The sequence below is a fragment of the Varanus komodoensis genome, unplaced genomic scaffold, assembly GCF_004798865.1.
Source record: "Varanus komodoensis strain SLA01 unplaced genomic scaffold, ASM479886v1 scaffold12, whole genome shotgun sequence".
NCBI lineage: Eukaryota > Metazoa > Chordata > Lepidosauria > Squamata > Varanidae > Varanus > Varanus komodoensis.
Window position 1 is genome coordinate 6,302,218 of NW_025335349.1, and position 21,751 is coordinate 6,323,968.

At 42.0% G+C, this 21,751-nt stretch overlaps 1 protein-coding gene across 1 annotated transcript in view; it reads left to right on the top strand.

The window, feature by feature from the left end:
- The window catches only part of COL19A1 (collagen type XIX alpha 1 chain), a 213,541-nt gene that overhangs the window by 175,447 nt on the left and 16,343 nt on the right, over window positions 1-21,751 (top strand). Inside the window, exons 25-32 of the mRNA XM_044421897.1 lie at window positions 5,020-5,055; window positions 5,472-5,525; window positions 5,625-5,678; window positions 7,098-7,139; window positions 8,786-8,839; window positions 11,529-11,582; window positions 15,806-15,859; window positions 19,646-19,699. Of these exons, the coding sequence (XP_044277832.1) occupies window positions 5,020-5,055; window positions 5,472-5,525; window positions 5,625-5,678; window positions 7,098-7,139; window positions 8,786-8,839; window positions 11,529-11,582; window positions 15,806-15,859; window positions 19,646-19,699 (402 nt within the window). The remainder of the gene's footprint in view (window positions 1-5,019; window positions 5,056-5,471; window positions 5,526-5,624; window positions 5,679-7,097; window positions 7,140-8,785; window positions 8,840-11,528; window positions 11,583-15,805; window positions 15,860-19,645; window positions 19,700-21,751) is intronic.

Here is a 21,751-nt window from a genome sequence, read left to right on the forward strand (position 1 = left end):
CTTGCAGCTGCTTCCCAATGCAATTGATAAGTTTCAGTGTTGCCTTGATATCCAGATTCTGTGGCTGCAACGTAATATTACAAGTTTAAGATATCCCTCTGCTTCTAGCATAAGGACGTGATGGGAAGGGCCACCAATCTGATTGGGTGACCCAATATCTTAGCTTTTAGATGAGAACGTTTTTCAGACGGAAAAGATGTGCTGCCTAATTTGAGTGTGGTAAAGACTTGAATTCGTCATCTGAATATATAGCCAGGTGGTGTCCAGTCCATTGTTGAACCAACAGCGCCCCATCTGCGTTAAGGAACTACCTTTATAAATGTGAGCAACACACTCCCTTTTTAAATATATATGTACACATTTGTATAAATCAAAATACTCCTTCATTGGAAGTATAGCATCAATTGTACATGCTATTAGGATGTAGGTAGATTCTACCTTGGCACTGCCCCAAAGAAGAAAAACAGACTTTCCTGTGATTTCTATAACACGTTTAGTTATTTGTGAAGAGAAAGAAGTAATGGGAGCAGAAAAAATTAGCCCCACCCCAATTTCCCCCAGCTTATTAGCCCATGATGAACTATAAGCAATCTATCATTTCATTTTTAATTCAGCCATAGCACTTCCCCTGCTTTCCTGGTGATAACATTACAATATGGAGGAAAACCCTTCATTCAAAGATCTTCTGTTATATAGTTTCAGTAAGAAGAATAACTACTTGCTACTCCATTTTAGGGTGAGGAGAGCAATCAGCTAGTTCGCTGATGTTGTACACTGCCAGTACAACACAGATGAGTAGACCAAGGAATAAAGAAGTGGAAAGAGGGGAGGACAAAAAGGTAGCTATTGCAGCGTCCTCACTTGATCCACCCACATGGCTGGATGGGAGATGCCACAATAATATCAAGGAAATGAATGAGACTCACTGTGCCTTCTTCTGCAAAAGGCCATGCTGTATTTATCAAAAAGAAAATGGTGGCCTTGTGCCCACAAAAAGACCAAAGCTCCGCTATTTGCACAGTACCCCATTTGTGTCCACCTCTATACCAGAGATCAAGGTGCTTTAGACCAAACTATTCTCTCGGACCTTTTTGTGGCTTTGCATCTTTTAACATGAGTAGTTCTAGAATTTTTCCACTCTGCTATTTATTCACTTTATGCACTGTAAGCTGCCCAGAGGAACTTTGCATTATGGGGCAGCATAGACATGGAGATAGATAGATAGATAGATAGATAGATAGATAGATAGATAGATAGATAGCTCACTCTCTCGCTCCATCAGGTTCCGCCGCATCTGCACTGACTGCCAGCAACTCCCCAGGGTTTCAGGCAGACTTCTCCACCTCCACCTTGCAAGGCTATCTGGGCAGCTCACAAAAGAGCACACCGCAATACAGGAGAAAAAAAGGAGAGTATATCATCTCAAACATACCAATATCAAACAAAGTAAACCTCTAAAATAGTTTCAATAAATTATTTGACTGAAGAAAACAGTTGAAGTACTTATGTCAAACATTTGATGCAATCATATGCCATCAAATATCTGGAGTAGGAAACAGTTGTATTCTGGTACCAAAAAGACGGCAGTGTTGGCACCTGGTGTACTTCACTGGGAAGACGATTGCATAAATGGGGGAAGCCACTGAAAAGACCCTGTCCCTTATTGTCACTTGCCCAGATCCGGAGGAGGCACCTGGGGGAAGGCCTCTGGCATTGACTGTTCAGACTGGGAGAGGTGCTCTGTCACATACCATGGTTCCAAGCTGTGTAAGGCTTTATAGGTTAAATCCTATAAATCCAGTTAAATGTTTTTATGTATATTTGATTCTTATTCTTGTGTGGGGGGTTTAGATTTTAAAGTGTGTCATAAACTCACCCAATTTCCCTTAGGGCAAATATTTAGGAACATATATAAAGACCTTAAGGAAATAGGGCAGGATCCAGCACTGCTTTGGCTGCACCAAAATAGAAGCAACCTTTAGGACCATGTCAATAGCATGTGCTGGTGCAAGAGGTTTCTCCAGAAAACCCATCACACCAAGTTTGTGCTGTTGGTGTTGTGCTAACAGTCAATTGTGCTAGTACTCTTCAATGTTATAAGTGAAGTGGCAGCATTGGCTATTGCTCTCCAGTCTGTAAGTATTATCCTAGAAATTTGCCTTCTTTCCATTACTCCACTGCATTCTATACCAGGGGTCCTCAAACTTTTTCCACAGGGGGCCAGTTCACTGCCCCTCAGACTGTTGAGGTGCCGGACTATAGTTTGAAAAAAAAAGGAATTCCTATGCACACTGCACATTAAAAAATTAATTGAAATTAAAATACATTTAAAAATTAACATTTAAAAATTAATTAAAAATTAAATAATGTTTGCTCGCTTGCTTGGAGAAGGCAGCGGGGGAGGCATGGGAGCCCCGTGGCTTTCTCCAAGTAAGCTTTCTCCATCGCAGCTTTCTCTGAGTAAGCCACTCTGCCCCAGCCTGTCTGCCCTGGGCTCAGTGAGGTGGTGGCAGCGGCTTGCTCCCTTGGAGAAGGCTGCGTGGCCTAGCCACCCCCAGGCTCGCATAATTAAAAATAGATTTAAAAAGTTAAATTTTTCTTACCTTCAATCCTTTTTTAATTTCTTCGTTTTCATCTTCGTCTCTCTTTCTCTTCCACCCACCTCTCTTCTGTTTCTGCTCTGTATTCCCACTCTGTATATGCATGCAATGGGGGCGGGGGGGGTGGCGGGCGAGCTGGCACACGCACAGTTGCGCTGTTGCAATTTGGCGCATGCACCGGCTCTCTGTTTTCTCTAAGCGAGTCCAAAACCTCTGAGGAAGGCTGGATAGGTGAGCATGGTGAGCCAAATCTGGCTGTAGTTTGAGGACCCATGGTCTATACAATTGGCTAAAAACAGCACCTTAACCTATATATCCTATGAATCATCAACATGTAGGTCCCATTCCAAGCGTTTGAAGCACTGTGTGGTCTTATTTGAATGAACTTTCAGTGTCCAGCCTTAACTGAGCATTTGGTACTTTGTTTTTAGTTTATAATAGCTTGTTATATTTTATCTTTTAGGAATATTTTATTCATCATTTTACGGCTTATTTTAAAACCATCCAGTTACCTGCTACAAGTTCTCAGGGTAGATCCATTTAAAAATAAACGAAAACAGATAATCTGTTCTTGAAATGTGTTTCCTGCTGTTACAGGAATGCAGCGAGGACTGCCACGGTCTTGTGACCAATGCATGCTAGCCGGGGAATGTCCTGCTTCCTACAGACTTCACACAGGGCAATTCCTCTTGCGGATCGTTTCACTCTCCTCCGCATACTGGCCTGTGGCGTTGAATATCGTAAACGGGGAAGAGGGTCAGGATGTTCACTCCAGAGTATTGGGTGGCAGAGAAGGAAAACAAGCATCGTGCTGTTCCCGTTGTACTATCCGGCTACTCAGCTATCCCCATAAGGGTCAATGGTGGACTCTGCTTTGCATTATCACATACATGCTGTGTAACAGCCTTCCCAACCTAGAGCCCTTCATTTGTGTTGGACAACAGTTACCATCATCCTCAGCCTACATGGCCTTTGTAGCCTGCTCCACCTGTTTTTTCTTCCTTTGTTCAGAAGAAAAGCAGGAGACATAACTCTTGGAATGAATTGAAAGACACAATCGTAAATTCAACCATAAATGTTGTTATGTTTACTCTCTTTCTCTCTACCTAGAGTCCTGTTGGAATATTGTCCTGCGGAATAAAAATTTATTTATTTAATTAATTGAATGAATGAATGGAACATGTTATTGGCAGAGTAGTTCTTCAGAAGCTTTGAGCATCTACATCTTTAAATGATGTGTGCTGATTTCACTTTTGTAAAATAAAATACAGCTGTTCTGTAATTCTCATGAGAATAGCTAATTTTAGTTTTCATTTTTTTGGTTAATTTTGCTGGATGATTATCCAAAGTATGGGTTACTCTCAAACCAGACAAATGGCATAACTGAAATGTTTTAAATAAATAAATAAATCTCTACGTCAGGGGCTCCCTCCTGCCAGGGATCTGCAGGAAGGAGTGGTTGTATTTCAGTCCAACGTTTCTACCTCTTCAGAACATAGAAGGAGTCGTCCTATTTTTGGGCAACAGCCGTTCATTTTTTGGGATTAAATGCATAACCACAGGGGCCCAGTCCAGCCAAGGCATCTTACTTTATATTCAAGGATGCCCAGAAAGCAGCAAAATCATTTGTGGCATAGATAGCAAACTGTTCATTGGAAATAACTAGATATGTTGATAGATGATGGATGCAGATTACCAATGAAGAAGCAAAGCAAGGCTTATGCATTCTCACTTCAGACCGCAGGGCTTATGCGAAGGATGGCACCCAAGGAGCACTGAGTCGCTTGCACTTCTGGCTCCACGCGGAAAGCCAGTTACACATAATTATACCATGGATTATACCATGTGCCACTCTGCCTTGCAGAGTCAGTGAGAAAGATCCCCAAGCTATCAGTTGGGTGGAAAGGAGGAAGGTAGAGACAACCCAACCGTCCCTGCTCTTCTTATCTAAGGAACCATTCCCAGAGCTTATTACCTGTTCATCTCTTGGGGCCTTCTCAAGACTACAGGGTTGCTCATGGGAGTAAAGGCCTGAAACCTGTCCAGCCTAGCACTTTTAATTGAGAGGGCTGTACTGGACACGGTGAGCACTTCATTCAGACTCTGCATTATACTGTCTTCTGCTCAATCCCAATAGAGTTGATGAGCTGGTTTTTATTCTCTGTTACTGGTTGCACAACAGTGCTTCGCTTTCAGCAAAAAAAATGAATTACAGCCTGTTCCAATATTCATTTAAATCTGTCCTATTGAGTGCCCTGGACTGCTCAGGATTTCAGCCTGAGGTTTATAAGGCAATTTTAAGACCGATCTCTGTTGCTTCAGTACTGAGATACAGTGTCTGTCACTTGTGTTTCAAGTTGGTTCCTGACATAATTGTTGAACACAAGAAAACTACTTACTCTCTCTCTTTCTCTTGCAGGGTCCTAAAGGCCCTCCAGGACCACCAGGGTTCCAGGTAAGGTAAATCATGGAAAAGCTGGGTGAATTCTAGCTGAGCTTTTCTGGATGAGCCATTATCCAGCGCATTATGTGCACTGTTGTTTCTGACCAGGCTAGATAGTGTTGTGACATTTCAGTTTTGCCTTTGAACTTTCAGCAAGCCTTTTTGGAGCAAGAAAAAAGTGGCATTTCTTTGCAAAAATGAGAGGACAGTTTTTAATATAGCTGGATTTGTGCTATACCACAATGCCACCTTGAGGTTGTGTAGCAGTAAAGCAGGGAATGCTTCTTGTGGAGTGCTCTGATCTCAGTTGTGTGGCACATGTAAAAGCAGATGTAGTGGGTTAGCAGCCCAGTGCAGAAAAAGCTCATGATGTGTTTATCATGTTGTGGTTTTGTGCTGCATGATAGCCCTACCTGTTTCCATTCCAGGGCCCAAGGGGACCCCCTGGATTACCAGGAACTCCAGGAACACCGGGTCTTGATGTAAGTACTTGGCCAATGCAACACTGTCAAGATGCATTCCTTGTCAAAAGCAAGACTCTTAAAATGCTTAAAACTCTGTGTTTATATACACATGAACAGGGTATTCCAGGACGAGATGGAAAGCCAGGACTTCCAGGCCCTCCGGGGGATCCAGTATGTATATCAACCAAAGTTCCACTACATTTGCAATTAGTGGGTCAATCCGCAGAGTTTCTCAGTGTAAAAGCCCTATTCCAAAACTGGATCCATACATTAAATAACAGAAAGGCACATATGTTATATGAACAGATTCCTCATTTTACTCACATAGAATTATATTCGACAAGCACTTATAACAACATCATCTCACTAAAGTCAGATACTTGCCCTCGAACCAGTCTGAGGTCATGGACCTATGTGTGTTTAGGCAGCAAGAAGTCCTGAAACTTGCAGCATCCCCAAGGCAGGATATGGAAATATTGCTACATAGCTAGAAGGAATACCAGTTCACAAGGTCCTCATAGCCTCCCCCTTTTCAAGTCTCTTGGGAGTATTACATAAGGAACTGTAAGCAGTGGGTTGGAAGAAGCACCACACTAAATGCATCATTTCCTGAAAAAGGCATTTCTAAGCCAAAGCTACCATTTCCAGTATTTTGAAATAAAGAAATACTTTGTACTCTGGGTGAACATAAAGGTTTATAGCTGGATCCCATCCTGGTGGCTTGATAGGAGAGAAGATCACTCCCGCTTTGGATGCTTGGGCAGAGGTGTGCACGTATGCTGTGCAAAGGTGCCCTGTTCTCACTGTGCTCCACATCTGAAAGGCAAGCCATGACAGTGGAGCTGGGCTGAGCCCCACACAAAGGCTTCTGCTGAGCCCTCGGACCCCAGTTCTTGATCCTGGCAGCCGCCTGAGAGCCATGCCAGAGACTATGCAGAGGCACACTGGAAGTTGCTGTTCACAGATGTTCAGCAGGGACCAGCAGCCAAACCTGGCTCCATGATGAGCATACTTGCAGAATGTACACACGTATGGTTGAAAAATCCCTTTATTTTTAGGAGAAATAAAGGTCAAGTGTATAAAGCCCCACAGCATACTGGCTTATGCTTTTGGGTGCTTCTGTCATTGAGGCAGATTTCTAATGGAGTCTTTCTGGATGCTGTAGCCAGGTGTAACTAAGCAATCCATTTAATACTTGGACATGGGATAAGTAGAGCTTTGTGCTATCCCTGTATCCCAATCCAGATCTCCTCTGTGTTCTATGTAAGTGGATGGACAACAGCCCAGTGGTGGAACACCTGGTTGGTATATGGGAAGGCTCATTACCCAGCATTTCCTGGAAGGGTTCAGAAAGACTCTTGCCTGAAGCCTTGGACAGCCATTCATGCCAGTCAGTGTTGAGAATATGGAGCTCTCTTTGTATAATGCAGCTTACTATGTTCTTAAGTTAATTGGCTCAAAAAAGCCCAGTTATTTTGTATCAAGAAGGGTCAGGGGGTAGATGGGCATATGAAAGGTATATACAGACCTCCCATCTCTGCTAAATTCTGGATTTAAAAATACCTATACAACTCTCTGGTTGGTTTGCAGGTTGCTCTTCCTCTTCTTGGAGACATGAGTGCTTCATTGAAGGTAATGGCATTTCATACAGCTGCTTTTCCACTTGCCATGAATGGGCAGGTTACGAAAACTCGCCTCCTCATAGGCTGCTTTTTGGTGGCTTAGATCCACTCCCTCAGTAACACTGGACTTGGCAGGACGCATATTGCTGGTAATTTGGCATGCATGACTATCTACCCATTTGTCTGCAGGCAGCCAAATTACTAGAGGCAGTGGAATTTGCATTATGAATGAAGACAAATTCCACTCTTACCTTTACTGCCTAACTTTATTAGGTCGTCTTTGTACTTCTGGTTTGCTGCTTAGTGTCAGAAATCAGGAACACAGGAAAGCTCTCATACAGATGCCCTCTAAGCTCACCTTGATGAGCAGATGATTTGGAACTGTTTTATTACTCATACTTGATCATTTTACTCAAGATAATACCTTGTCATATATTGGAAGTTTTCAAAGTGATGGCAACACAAACTACTTTTCATTTTACAGTGCAGTGTACCTTTTCAGCGGTGTGAGCAACTGTGATGGGAACTTTAAAAAGAGAAAATTGGCTGCATAGATGGTTGTCCCCCATCAATAAACATGGCTTTAATGACTTGTGTCTCAAGATAATATAGAATTGTATATTATGGGTGGAGAACTCCAAATCTGTCCCGATGGAGAGATCTGCTGCTGAGCTACTCTGCATCCCAAGTCCTGCCTTGAACACAAGCAGCTAAGAAAGGAGGTGGGAGGCAGTTCTTCAGTGGTTCTGCTCTGCCAGCTCCTTGTTCTGGCCCACACCCTTCACTGAGTTCAGTGGGAAGGAAAATACCAATGCCAGCCTGGAACCACTGCAGGTTGGGGACCCAAACTAGGAAATGGAGGGACTTTGGATACGTTTTAATGGCATATCTCCCACCCCTGCTTAGTGCAATCTGATTTTTTGTTCCCAACTTTAGCCACTTCCTCTACAAATACTTTCATTAAGTTAGGCTAGAATTTAAACTAAATAGATATCTACTTATTTATCTGTCCCCATGTAATAGTCAGATCTAACTCATGACATACAACTGCAGTTACATAGCATTATTTTTACACAGTGGTTTCACAACTGCATGTTCATGCATCATCATCATTTCATGAGCGGAGCCAGCTGGAGCCAGGGGTCAGACTAGATGGCCTGGGAGGTCCCTTCTGACTTGCTCTGTTTCTGTGTTTCTATGTTGTTATTATACTTCCCTCACATGTGTTCTCTGGCAGTACCATTTTCATCCGGTATGAGCAATTCTTTTAATTCTAGGAAAGCTCATTAGCAATATATTCCGTTGCAATGTTAGGGCTTAGTTAACTTCACACACTCTTCACTAGGACAGAAAAAATTAATGCCCTGCTCTTTAAATATAAAAAATGTGATATTCCCTCATCTGATCTTTGTCTGGTAGCAGATAAATCACCATCGTTTTCTGTGTTTGTAATAGAGTGTCTGTTGTACCTGTCAGGCCAGGATTCCAGGATCCATAAGGATCAGGAGGGAAAAGGGGGGACTCACAGGCTGGTCTAGTAGAGATGGGCATGAAAGGAGAAAGGTGTAGCAGTTGCTGTGAGTGTATGGGGATACCTGTTGCATCTCTGCTTCCCTCACATTCTACTCACCGTTCTCCTTTGCTTGTTATCATTAGGGTGAAACTGGTTCCAGAGGTCCTCCAGGAATTCCAGGTAGAGAAGGGCCTAAGGTGAGATCCTGAAAATGCTTCCTGGCTGATGAAGATGGATCATGAATTCTCATTTATATTTTAACTTAATTATATTGCAAAATCATAATGGTGTTTATTTAAAAAAATAAGCTCAATTGCTATTGGTAAGACAGATTTATCATGATATCGCAGAAATCCATGGCTGATTGTTGCATCATCTGAATCCAGCCTCTTTTGGGTTGGCAGCTGTCAAGCCAAATCCAAATATGAATGATTAAAAGGGGGGTAGTGGGATGCACGCCCCTTTTTTGGGGGAAAAAATCCTTTTCTCTTTTGCTTGTTTGCTGCCCTGATTGGCCTCAGGGTGAATCACTATATCATTTTGCTGTTTTTGCTGAGACTTTTGGTGCTATTTTCCTCCTTTTTCTTCCCCAGGGGAAAAAGGAACTTTGACAGATTTGATATCAAGCTATCAAAACTTTGGGTCAAGTTTAAAAGGTGGATATTTTGTTTTGTTCTGTACAGGGAAATAGCATTTTTGAGTAGAATATATGACTGTATATGTCTCAGATGGAACCTCCCATTTCTTTGCCAAACCCCCATTTTATCCCTAGAAAACTGAGGTGCAGATTTCCTGAGCATCTACAGTCTCAGCAAAAAGGGCAAAATGTGCATGAACCTGAGCACTATCAGGTAAGAAAATAGATATTTGCCCTTGCCACAAAGGAGTTATAAATCCTACCACCTCCTTTTTGTGAACAGAGGTCACGCATGCCTTTGATGTGGCTTGATAGTTCACCTTTTGACAGCTATAAAATCAAACCAAAGGGTAGGGGAGGCCTCTTTGGACTATCTTTTGGTTAACATCCTGAATTGATACCTGCTGCACGTTAGCAGCAGGTCTGCAACTCAAATTGCCCAACCAATGTGGCCTCAAATTCCATTTTCACACAACTGCCCTTGAGTGTAGTTGCCTAAGTGCTGAGTTTTAAAAATTAGTTATCCTAGTCTTAATTATTCTCTCATTATATATCCAAGTATGATGCAACATGGCCACTTTTCATTCTCTATGAATGAGCATGCCAATATTCTCTTTTAATGGATTTAGGGATGCATGAGCAATCTTGCATTCATCAAACACTCTTGCCCATGTGAAATACACTGATTTGTTTAAATGCCGGTTTGTGCATAGATTTAAATATTTCAGACTACAGCATTAGACATGCGGCTAAATGTCTGAAAGAACTCTATGCATAATTGGGAAATGGATAGAAAATAGAGTAGCCAAAATCTTACTCTCCTTATACAAAGCTTTGGTGCAACCACGTTTGGAAGATTTTATAATGGAAAAACGGAAATACTTCTTCACACAATGTATAGTTAAGCTATGGAATTCACTACTGTGGGTGAAGGTGATAGAAGCCACTAATAGCCTCCTCCCTCGTGAATCTGTTCATTCTGGATGGCTTTAAAAGGGGATTGGAGGGATTCATGAGGGAGGAGGCTCTCAGTGGCTGCTGGCCCTGCCGGCTGAGTGCTGCCTCCTTCTCCAGGGAGGCCTGCCTGCCTGGCCCAGTGGCCGAGGAGCTGGGCAGGGGGGAGGCCTTGCAGCCGCCCTGCTGGAGGGGCCCTGTGGGCAGCTGGCTTGCCACCGTGTACACAGAGTGCTGGACGAGACGGACCTTTCGTCTGAGCCAGCATGGCTTTTGCTATGCTCTTACATAGTGAGCAGCTGCTGTGAAAAGGGCAAACTTCATATTAGGTATAATTAGGAAAAAAATAGAAAATAGAACTGCCAAAATATTACTCCGCTTATACAAACCTTTGGTGCAAGCACGTTTGGAAGATTTTATAATGGATAAAAGGAAATACTTCTTCACACAATGTATAGTTAAGCTATGGAATTCACTACTGTGGGTGAAGGTGATAGAAGCCACTAATAGCCTCCTCCCTCGTGAATCTGTTCATTCTGGATGGCTTTAAAAGGGGATTGGAGGGATTCATGAGGGAGGAGGCTCTCAGTGGCTGCTCGCCCTGCCGGCTGAGTGCTGCCTCCTTCTCCAGGGAGGCCTGCCTGCCTGCCTGGCCCAGTGGCCGAGGAGCTGGGCAGGGGGAGGCCTTGCAGCCGCCCTGCTGGAGGGGCCCTGTGGGCAGCTGGCTTGCCACCATGTACACAGACTGCTGGACTAGATGGACCTTTGGTCTGAGCCAGCATGGCTTATCTCATGTACTTATGTGCTAGCCTCTCTTAGAGTTGGCAGGCAAAACTTCACCACCAGAGACCAAAATCAGCTCACCTGGTATTCTTACTGGCCCCCTGGTGTTCCCCAAAAGAACACATCCCCTCTCCAAAGCCCATCCCCTTTTCCCAACCACAGCCTGGCTTCTTTGAAGTTTTCCACCCATTCTAAGTGGCTGAAATGCCTCTCCTTCGGTTCAGTACCTAGCAGTGAGTGCTTTGGGCCAAAACACATTGGTATTTTTGCCCCCACCCTTCTGGTTTTTGGCCACCATTACCACTGGGATGTGTCCGTGAAGGATTCTTTGAAAAAGAATTTGGCTCTTGGGGCAAAAGAGTGTCAACACCCTCATCTTGGAGCTGAGTATCCGGATGTGCAGTGCAATCTCTGCTTTATTCCTTTGGCATCAAATGCCCTCAGAATGGCTCTGATAAAGTCATTTTATAACCTGACCAGTTTAATGACATCCAGATCTTCTTTGATCCAAGGGGAACAAAGGTGAACGTGGATTTCCTGGGCTTCCTGGAGAGAAAGGTGATGAGGTAAGCACTACTTCTGTTGTCATAATAATTGGTTTCCATTTATCCAAGTGTGTGTTCATAGAAGAACTAGTTCCGTTCATTTTCCAAACCGACTTGTCAAGCAGTTCCACAAAGCTGCTGCTGCAGCACTTCTAGGAAAAAACAGCATGGCATACTAAGACATGTTTTTCATTACTCATCTTTTACACCATTCTGAAATGCATCCGGCAATTTAGGTATAGAGAATTAGAACATAGCTTAGCAAAGTGGACTAGATATCTACTGAGAAACATTTCAGTTTGAGAGAAAAAATTGTATTTCATGAGTTCACATATTGACTAGCTGTTGTAATGCTGCCCAGTTTTGATACTTCTGGAAAAAATGAATATATTCCGTACATGACTGTGTGTACTTGCTTGTCTAATTCCATAGACAGGAATTATTTCCACCAGGTAGGGCAAATGGAACTTATGAAGCTGTCCTCATAACAAATTCAGCTATTCACAGCAGCTTCTCAACTGTATTTTTAAATTCTTGCCACAGCTGTCGAGGTATGTGACATTACAGTCTAGCATGATGTTCATATTGAAAACAAGCAACAATATATTCAATTTTGGGCACTTGCTCTGAGCTGCCTTGGAAGATACTTTTGTCCAGGAGTTTTAGTAGCATTTCATGAAATAAATTATAGGCAAGAGGGGAAGGAAGCCTTGCCCTTCATCTTTTGACATTCTCCCTTAGTTAATCTTTTCAGAAAACGATGTGGGAACATTATTCATTTAGCTGGAGTCAAGGGTGGGTTTTCATTAAGGGCCATGCTTCCATTCACACTGTAATTTGAACACTGATGGTAAGGCACAATGTGAGCTGTTGTGGTTCTAGTTGAATAGATGAACCCCAGTGAGATTAGTGCATCGGAATACGAGAAACACAGGGATGCCGTCAGGGCAGGACTTTGGGGAATAGATCCAGACTGCAAATCATTCAGCTCAGCAAGAGTGCTCCCAAACACAGCAAGGCTGACTTAACACAGTTTGAAGAAAGGGGCACAAATGTACATTGCCATTTAAACAGCAGGCATAAGACCATACCACCGGGAAACATAATTCATCATTTATGCATGTAGAAGCAAAACTTTGGTTGTATTCTAGTGTTTAAGTAAATTAAATTATGTAATTTTGGAGCAAATAGTTCAGTAGGAAAAAAATTGGGGTGCGGGGAGAGCAAGCTTTGACCTTTGCTGAGCAAGCTTGTCAGATCTCGTGTTCAGTAAATGTAGCAGCAGCAGAAATTTCAGGGAATGACTTCAAGCATCTCTTAACAATACCTTGCTGCTGAGAACCAAGAAGCAACAGAGCAAGTGATAATAAAAAGGCCAGTTTATAAGTGGCATTTAGTCTTCTAAGAGACTCCAGAGAAGTTCATTCTGGACAAAACTTTTTATTGGTTCAGTAGGGTGCCATACTGACTCATTCAGTTACTAAGCAAGAGCCAAACTGCCACCCCATTCATCTGTGCCTTAGGCAATCCAGCACTAAGTGAATATTCTCAGTGGCTCTCACATTTTAGCAGCTCCCCTAGGTTAGAACACTCTACGTAAGTGGGCAAATTAATGTTCCTTCCAGGAAAGTGCACTGCAGACAGTGATCTCATTAGTGCGTCTGAAAGAAATAAAGTTTCAAGAGCAACAAAGTGGGTTGGACTTCAAGTGACTGTCATAATGGGTGAGATTTTACTGGATTTTGGATAAAGCCCAGCAAAGATTTTTTCCAAGGCAGAGTCAGTCTGAAAAGTAACATTTTTCTGCAGACATCTTCTGCAGACAATGTCTAAATCTCATTTCTCTTCCATCTTCCTTTCTTACATGATTGCAGATTTATTCTCATTCAAGATAAAGATTACCCTTAGACAACATTCAGACAGCAAATGCATTATTTTATATATCAGAGTGGCATAATTAGCACCCGTGTATGGGAGGGCAGTGGTTCACAGAGGCTACATTGTTCTTTCTGTTATCATGTATGAACACAGCACATGGTAACATACACAAGTTCAAAACATGTTATGCTGCTTTAGGCATCCTGGTTTTCCCGAAAAACTTGGTCATTGCTGTCTTGTGAGGATGCTCATCATTCTCTGTTAGAGATCTCCAGCCCCACCTAGAGAGGCATGAGAAATCTGTTTCATGGTGATTAGGATTTATCATGTTTGTACACCCTCCACCAAACACAGATTCAGAAACACAACTTGTGGTCAAAATCCCTACATGTTTCAACTTGCAGACCCAAAGAAATATGTTCAGCAGCATGTATACATTTGAAAAATGTGCATAAAATATGTTTTGTGGAAAATGCACATAAAATGCTTTAATCAATGGAAGAGGATGTGTACATTTCAAGGATACATACAATTAAAACATATACTTTGAAAAATATATGTGAAATGTAGAAGAATTTTCATGCAGAAAAAAAATCTCAACATGATAGAAACAACATGGAATGAGCTTCAAGATGGAGTTTAGTAAACTTTGATGAGTGCAAGTTTTGCTTGTACACATTTCCATAGCTCTGCCTTATACATTTAAAACTTCCAAGGGCTCTCTGGAAAGAATAGACTGCTACGCTGCTAATCTCTCTGTCATGTCGCCCCTCTTTATTTATGAGGTACACTATACATTGCATCAAACAATGCATTAATCTCTGTGTTGATGTCAGATATTTGGCTATTTAAAACCATAATAACAAATGCATCATGCTAGGGAGTAAATAACCAAGAGAATTTTCAAACATTAAAAAGTGTTTTACTCACAAAATCAAACAGAAGAGCATGCTAGTTTGTTTTTTAAAGTTTCTTTTATTGAAAATGAAAGAAACAAAAACAAAAATTTGAAAACATGCATTTAACATATCTGTATTCCTTTCCCCTCACACCCCTATATCAAGTTACATAAAATAAGAGTCCAAAGGCCTTCAGGATGCATTTGTTTATTTATTAGATTTATAACCTTTTTTTCTTACAAAGAACTCAGTGGCTTACAATATTCTCCTCCAGCTTTCAGTCTTATTCCCATAACAACAACCTTGTGAGGTAGGTTGGGCTGAGGATCTGTGAATAGCCCAGAGCCCCCTAGTTGGCTCCATAGCCAAGTGGGCACTAGAACCCAGGTCACCTGAGTCCCAAACCCATGCTCTTAACCTCTATCTCTGCACTGGCTATAGGAACTGTTACAACAGCCATAATAATTTATAACTTGCTGGTACCATCCTCCCATATTCAATTCTATTAGTATATTCAGTAAATTGTAACCAAACAGCATCAGAAGAATCAAACATTTGTTGGCCTCTCAGAACCTGTAATTTGTATTACCATTTTCCATTAATCCTGCCTTCCACAACAAATTATACCATTCATTCAAATCTGTAAATTTAAAATCTTTCCATTGTGACACTATTACTTTTCTAGCAGCAAATAAAAGATATTAAATTAGCTCCTTATGTTTCATATGTATATTCTTTCCAACCAATACATTGAATAGAAGTGTTCTACTTTAAAAAGAAAAGAAAAAACTAAGGTACATAGAAAGCAGTATCATTGTTAGACGCTAGTTAGGTGACAGAAATTGAGAAGTGCGATCCTCCATTATCAGAAGAGGCTTGTGATGTTCAGGTACAGAAAATTCATCTAAGAAAATTTAATACAAATCAAGTGGAGCTTATTAGTTGTGTGACCTAAAATCATCATAATAACAAAAACTCCATATCAAGCCACGTATAAACTTTATGTGGAGATGCACTGCATCCACATGGCCAATACTGTGAAGAAACCGTTTTTAAAAGAAATATAAAGCTATGCAAAATTACTGATTCCTTTACCTCCCTGATATAGAAAAAAATAATTACCATGCCCTTTGTCTGACCACGGAGCATAAAAATGCAAACACAGTTAAAGGCGAAATCAAAGGAAGGTTTCTGATACGGTGACACAAAGCAGTGATTAAATTTCATATAAAAATGAGGGTTTTATTATACAAGTTCAAGCTGCAGTCTTTCCTGTTTGTACTTTCCTGAGCTCATGTTCCACAGAACACATGGGGCTGACTTCGAAGTAGATCTGCTTGGGATTACAGTGTATTATTTCAGGCAATTCCAAGGAATTGAATAGAATATGTGCAATGTATTTTCAGTTGCCCCCTCCCTGAATCCTTGCTATCTTTTTCATTTTTATTCATCTTTGATTCATTGTAGGGTCTTCAGGGTATTCCAGGACTTCCTGGTCTAGCGGGGCCTACCGGACCTTCTGTAAGTACATGATGCCATCCTTACCAGTGAGCCCAATGAACCCAGATGCTTGCAACTTAACGATTACCCCTCTTGTCTATAAGGCAGGAATATGCAGGATCCTGCCAAGAGGAATGGAACTTGTCCTGCAGCAGTGCTTAGTTGAAGAAAAAAAAACCCCCAGTGCCTGCATTCCTTGATGGTTTAAACAAACAATTGTCAAACATGCTAACAATGCTGAAATTTGAACAAGCAAGATATGGGAGGGGAATAATATCTAGGAAGAGCTATTTCCGTGATAATTGCCATTTGGCTGGTCATGCAGTTCTATAGCTCTAAATTGGCAATTTTATGACACTTAACATCAATTAATGCAACAGAGTGAGAAATCGTTTTGCTTAAAGAGCCAATTGACTGTATCGGAAATAAATTGGTCTTACCATCTATTTCATGTAAACATGCACATTCTGTGTGTGCCTGTCTCTCTGCCTGACCGACTGGGTTTGTGCAACATGACAACCCATCATGGGTAACTAGCCATGCCACACAAACCTGCATAAATAAGCAGGTTATTACATGTAGGCTTATTTGCTGACAACAAGCTGCCCTGGCATCCTATGGCCAGGGATTGTTGTTCCCGTGGTGAGCCATCGTATCATCAAAAGCCAGGCAACTGATCCCATGCAGGGAAATGGCAAGTGAGCGAGAAACCTATGTCACTCTTGCCAAGCTTCCCCAAGCCATTGCCAGAGGCCAGTTAGCACTTCGGAGTGACCATCACTGGTGCCGCTCCCCCCTGTGCTAGACACAACATCTTTTGCCGCAGCTCCCCCCTGCCCAAGCCACCCTGTTTTTTATTTTCCAAAGACAGCTTTTCATTATTTCCAGAGTGACAGCCACTGATAGCCCCTTCACATTGGAATGCTTTTCATTTGTTCACTATCTTATTTTATTTCTGTACCTGAGATCTGCACAAAAGTGTTTGCTACTCATTTTTATTGGATTTTCAGAAGTTCATAGGTGCCACTAATCGGTTAATTTGCTCCCTTGCTTCTATTTTGACCGCTGTGAAATGGTGAACATGCAAACTGTGTGTATTCCTTTCAAAAGACTCATTTTTCAAAGATGTCTGAATTTTGACTGCTGTCAGAACTCTCTGCTCCCATAGATGGGATTGGATGCATTTTTTCTGCTTCCCTGAACACACAGAGACTTGGGAAAGAGTAGAAAGGTGGAGGACACTGGAAACAAACAACAGCATGTCCAACATGTCCAAACAACAACTAGAGGATCTTTCTGGGAAGAGGGTGATATACGCACCACACCTTTTTGCCACAAAGATCACCTTGCAACTCCAGTTCTTACTTGGCAATTTACTGTTTGACAGTGAGCAGCAAAGCTACAAATTAACCTACATGTTGCTTTGCTATGTCAATATCAATGAATGGTGCTTCCTGTGTTTTGTCAGAAGGCACCATCTAGGACCCTAATGAGGGAAAGTCATACCCTTATTTATTTATCACATTTTTATCCTGTACTTTCTGATGAACGACTCAGGACGGCTTACAGTGATTAAAATAGAATATAATAATGCAATAATGCAATAATTAAAACAATAGATAATAGGCCAACATTAAACAAACATTTTCATTAAAACTAAGGAAAAGGAAGAAAAAAGAAAAGAGAATGTGACTGTGGTCAGATCTTAAAACATTCAAAAACCTTAATTATTAAAATGATGGCTAATAAAAAGGTCTTCACCTGACGCCAAAAAGAGTATAAAGTCGGCGCCAGGCAAACCTCTCTGGGAAGCACATTCCATAGTCTGGATGCCACCCTTGGGGTAGTCAGAGTTGCAAATTTGCACAACTCCAGACATATGTATGTATGCATGTATGTATGTATAAATCCATCCATCCATCCATCCCAGAGGCAATTTTTTTTAAAAAAAGGTGATGAACCAGTGACAGCTGCTACAATGTGCTTCTTGGCCACTTTGCAGGAGCTTTCAGTGGTTGTCACTTTAGAGGTGATAAAATGCTTCTCCCCCCAAAAAATCAAAAGGGGAAACGGGAGCCAGAGTGACAACAAAAGTGGTTACACTTGCAGTGGGGAAAAACAACAAGAGGGGTCCTTCCTCTGAGTACCCTAGAGATATGCACAGAAGGACCACAGGGGAAGGAGGAGAGGAAAACCCACGGTGAACCAAATCATCTGTCTGATACACCATGGAACTGTTTCCCAGACAAACCACAGTGTGTAGCTTATTCACAGGTTAAACTGCTCTGTCATGCGAACTAACCCTCTTTCCCTCTCCTTAATAAAGACAAGGTGATAAGAAAGGAACAAAGACATGAGAGTACTGTGATGATGCAAATTAGCTCTCAGCTTCTTGTAACCCTCTGGCCCAAATGTAGCCCTCTAGTTACGTGAATCAATATGAGTTAACTCAAGGTTCCTGTGTAGGACTGCGGGAGGTGGCGGGGAGGCATCTGACCAGTTGATGGGATTTTGCCTTGATGGTTCACAAATAATGCAGGTGGGAACTTGGAAAGAGCGGGGTGATAGTACTCCTCTTCCTCTTTAAGTGCAGTTGTCCCTTTCCTTGCCTTTACTTATTTGTATTCAATACAGCTCAAAGACACTTCAAAAATCTGGATTCCTGGTCCTTTGCTTCCCACTGGTGCCCACAATATGCCTCAGGGGAGGGTTGGGGACCCTCAGGGAGGACCAGTGTTCTGGGGAAGTAGGAAGGAATCAGGTGGAGGAGGGTGGAGGTGGGTTGGGCAAGCCATGCCTCAGTCCTCAAGATAAGCTTTTGCAGAGATGCTTGGGAGGACTATCATGGGGATGAGGGGGTGTTGAATTCTCTTTGGAGGGAGCATCTTTGCTTTCCTGCTGTGCAGGGTGCAACCCACTGTTCTTAATTTAACAAAGTGTAATGAGCAACATTTGAATGTTGCAGTTGACATTTGAGCAACCAGGTTACTATGAGAAGGTGTCAATATCAAGTCACTGTAGATAGCTTTCTGGGGGAGGACATGGAAATGCAATCAGAAACTCGCCCACTAAGTTATTTAGAACTGTTTCACACACTATAGGCATATCACTAGGATGCAGCCGTTGTTATCAAAAGTATAACAGCAACAAGTGCCTTAGTTACAGCTAGACTGGACTATTGCAATGTTCTCTTCATAGACCTACCTTTGAGCACTTTTTGAAATGTCAAATGGTTAGAAATGAGAAAACAAGGATGTTGGTGAGCAGGCGCTCATATTTCACCTACCCTGCTATGCCTGCCTTGGTTCCCAGTTTGCCTTTGGGCAGAATTACTTTAGAAAACCAAATGACTTACAGGTTCTGGATACCTCAAGAGAGATGGGACTATCAGGCCCAGCAGAGGGGATACCAATCTTGTAGGTCCCTCCTTACTATTTGGGTGTACGGCAGGTATGTTAGCTCCTGAGCTAGCCTGGGGCCAGCATACCCCAGTATCCATAATGGGAACCTCACTTGGTGTGCTATAGCTCTTACACCTCCCAAATGCATCTGTACCAGTGCCTGTATCCTCCCAGACAAGAGGCTGTGGCAAAGGGGATGAAGACACAAGAGTATTATAAAAGATGCTGGTACGAGGAAAACAAAATCTCCACTGTACCCACTCAAATTACAACAATTGGGTAAAATTTCTCCCTGGCTTCCTAAACTGGTGGCTGACTAAGATTAATTAAAATACTTCAAATTAAGTATTACACAGTATTTATAGTCATATTTTTTACAAATATGAATCAATCTTCTGCATTGCAGGGAGCAGTCGGAAGACCAGGACATCCAGGCCCAGCAGGAGCAAAGGGTGAAAAGGTATGTCATTCTGTGATGTAGTGGTTATACACCTACAAGCGGATTGAACTTCTTTTTCTCAAAGCCAATTAAATGAAAAATTTCCAGTGCAGACTGAAATCTGCTTTGCTACAAATTCTGAAGTTTTTGGAAATGTCAAGTATCTAAGTTTCAGTAAAACAGTTTGAAAATTATACTGCACATAAATACATCTGTTACTCTGGTTTTACCTAGTTAAAGGCACAGATTATTTTTGCCAAATAGCTATTTTACTGTGCAAGTTGAGAATTAAGAGTAATCATTGCAGCTTATCCTGTTTTACTGTGTCATCCTGCCATGTATAGTGCCACTAGGGAGTTGATAAAATATGGGGTTGTCTGCATCTTTAAGGCCACAATAAATATTTGGGGTGACAGCCACTTAATTTGTACAGGATTGTTTTTATTGCTTACATCTGAAACAATGAAAGGACCATAGCTCAAAGAGAGAGTGAGAAAGAAAGAGAGAGAGAGCTCAGTCTTTGACCCCAAGAAAGTCCTAGGTTAGACACATAGGAAGCTGCCTAATATGGAGGCAGCCAATGTAGTATAGACATGGACCAGCAGCAGGGCTCCAAAGTTTCAGGCAGAAATGTTTCCTAGCCCACCCTGGGGAAGCCAGGAATTGAGGCCAGGGCCTTGTAATTAAAGGCCAGGGCCTTGCAGTTAAAGGCTGCAGTTAAAGCCAGAAACCCTCAAACTTACACAGTACATGGTCAAAGGTTTTGACTTAGTATAAGGTGAACATGACAGCCAACTTGGACTCTTGCCCTACCCATTCACAAGAAAGTTTTTTGATGAATAGCTGTGATACTTACGATAAGGACAGGAAAGTTTACAGTGGAGATGCCTTCCTAGTCTCAGAGGCCAGAAGATTTCCCTAGAACCATTTTTAACTCGTGTGTGTTCAGTCACCCAAGGTGACTGCTATCCTGGACCCTGTTTGGCCTCATTTCTCCATCCTTGCCTTGTACCACTTTCTGTGAATATCACCCGTGGTAAATGTGGTTTCTTCCAGTCGATTTTTCAGAGAAGCAAACCAGACAATTGCAGGAACTTTGATTTTCCCACATACTCTGTTCAGCAGTCCTCCTTGCTGAAGCTCCTTGTTCCAGACACTCATTCATGTATAATAATTGAACCATTTCATCAACATGTTGCGAAAAGCCAAAATTAGAGACCTCAGGTAGGTATGCCAACATCATTCACTGCGGGGGGAGTAAAGGAATTTGCCAGAATCATAGCTTTCGAGTGTTCTGAAGGGTTTGATATGAGCGGCAGCCTGTAGCTCCCACAACCCATCTGTGGGTCTAAACCTTACATTCGGGAGCTGGAACATAATACAGCAGAAGTGCTCACCCACCACAGTCTGCTTGATGCTAATAGATGAATCACCATCACAGGAACATGCTCCAGGAAAAAAAATGAACCTTCTGTTCTTGCGTGATACGCTGCCAAGAGAATTTGTCCATGTAAAGTGCATGTAAAGAAAACAATCTTTCTTGATTGTTTGGTTGGTTTCCTTTTTTGCAAACCTCTCTGGGCTTCAGTTCAAATGAGAAGTGACACATAAACACAGTTAATAAATAATAATGAAATCTGTGGCATTAAGGAAAAAGTCACAGCATGGTCTTCAAGGGCATGTTCCCATTTTTTTCCCAGTCTTATTCCTCTCTGTAAGAACCTGTCAGCCAAATTCTGTGTTACATCCTGAAGCAGGTAGTGATAGTTCCTCACAGCCCATGCTAAGGGCTGTCCTTATGCACATGCACCTTAGATCTACTGGAATGATCTTGCAAGTGAAGAATAGGAGCATCTGCAGGCCTTCAAGTTTAACCACAGTGTTCCACCGGCTGGAAGGAATGCTGTTTTGTGTTTAGCCAACAGCATTGTATTGCCTAGAAAAGTCTCGGCAGAGTGCAATTCATACAAAAATTCGCCTTTTAACTTGTCATACAGAAGATACTAATAAGTGTACACGTACTTTATGCCACATCTGTTCAAATGAACTCATTTCTGCCACAGAAGAACAGTG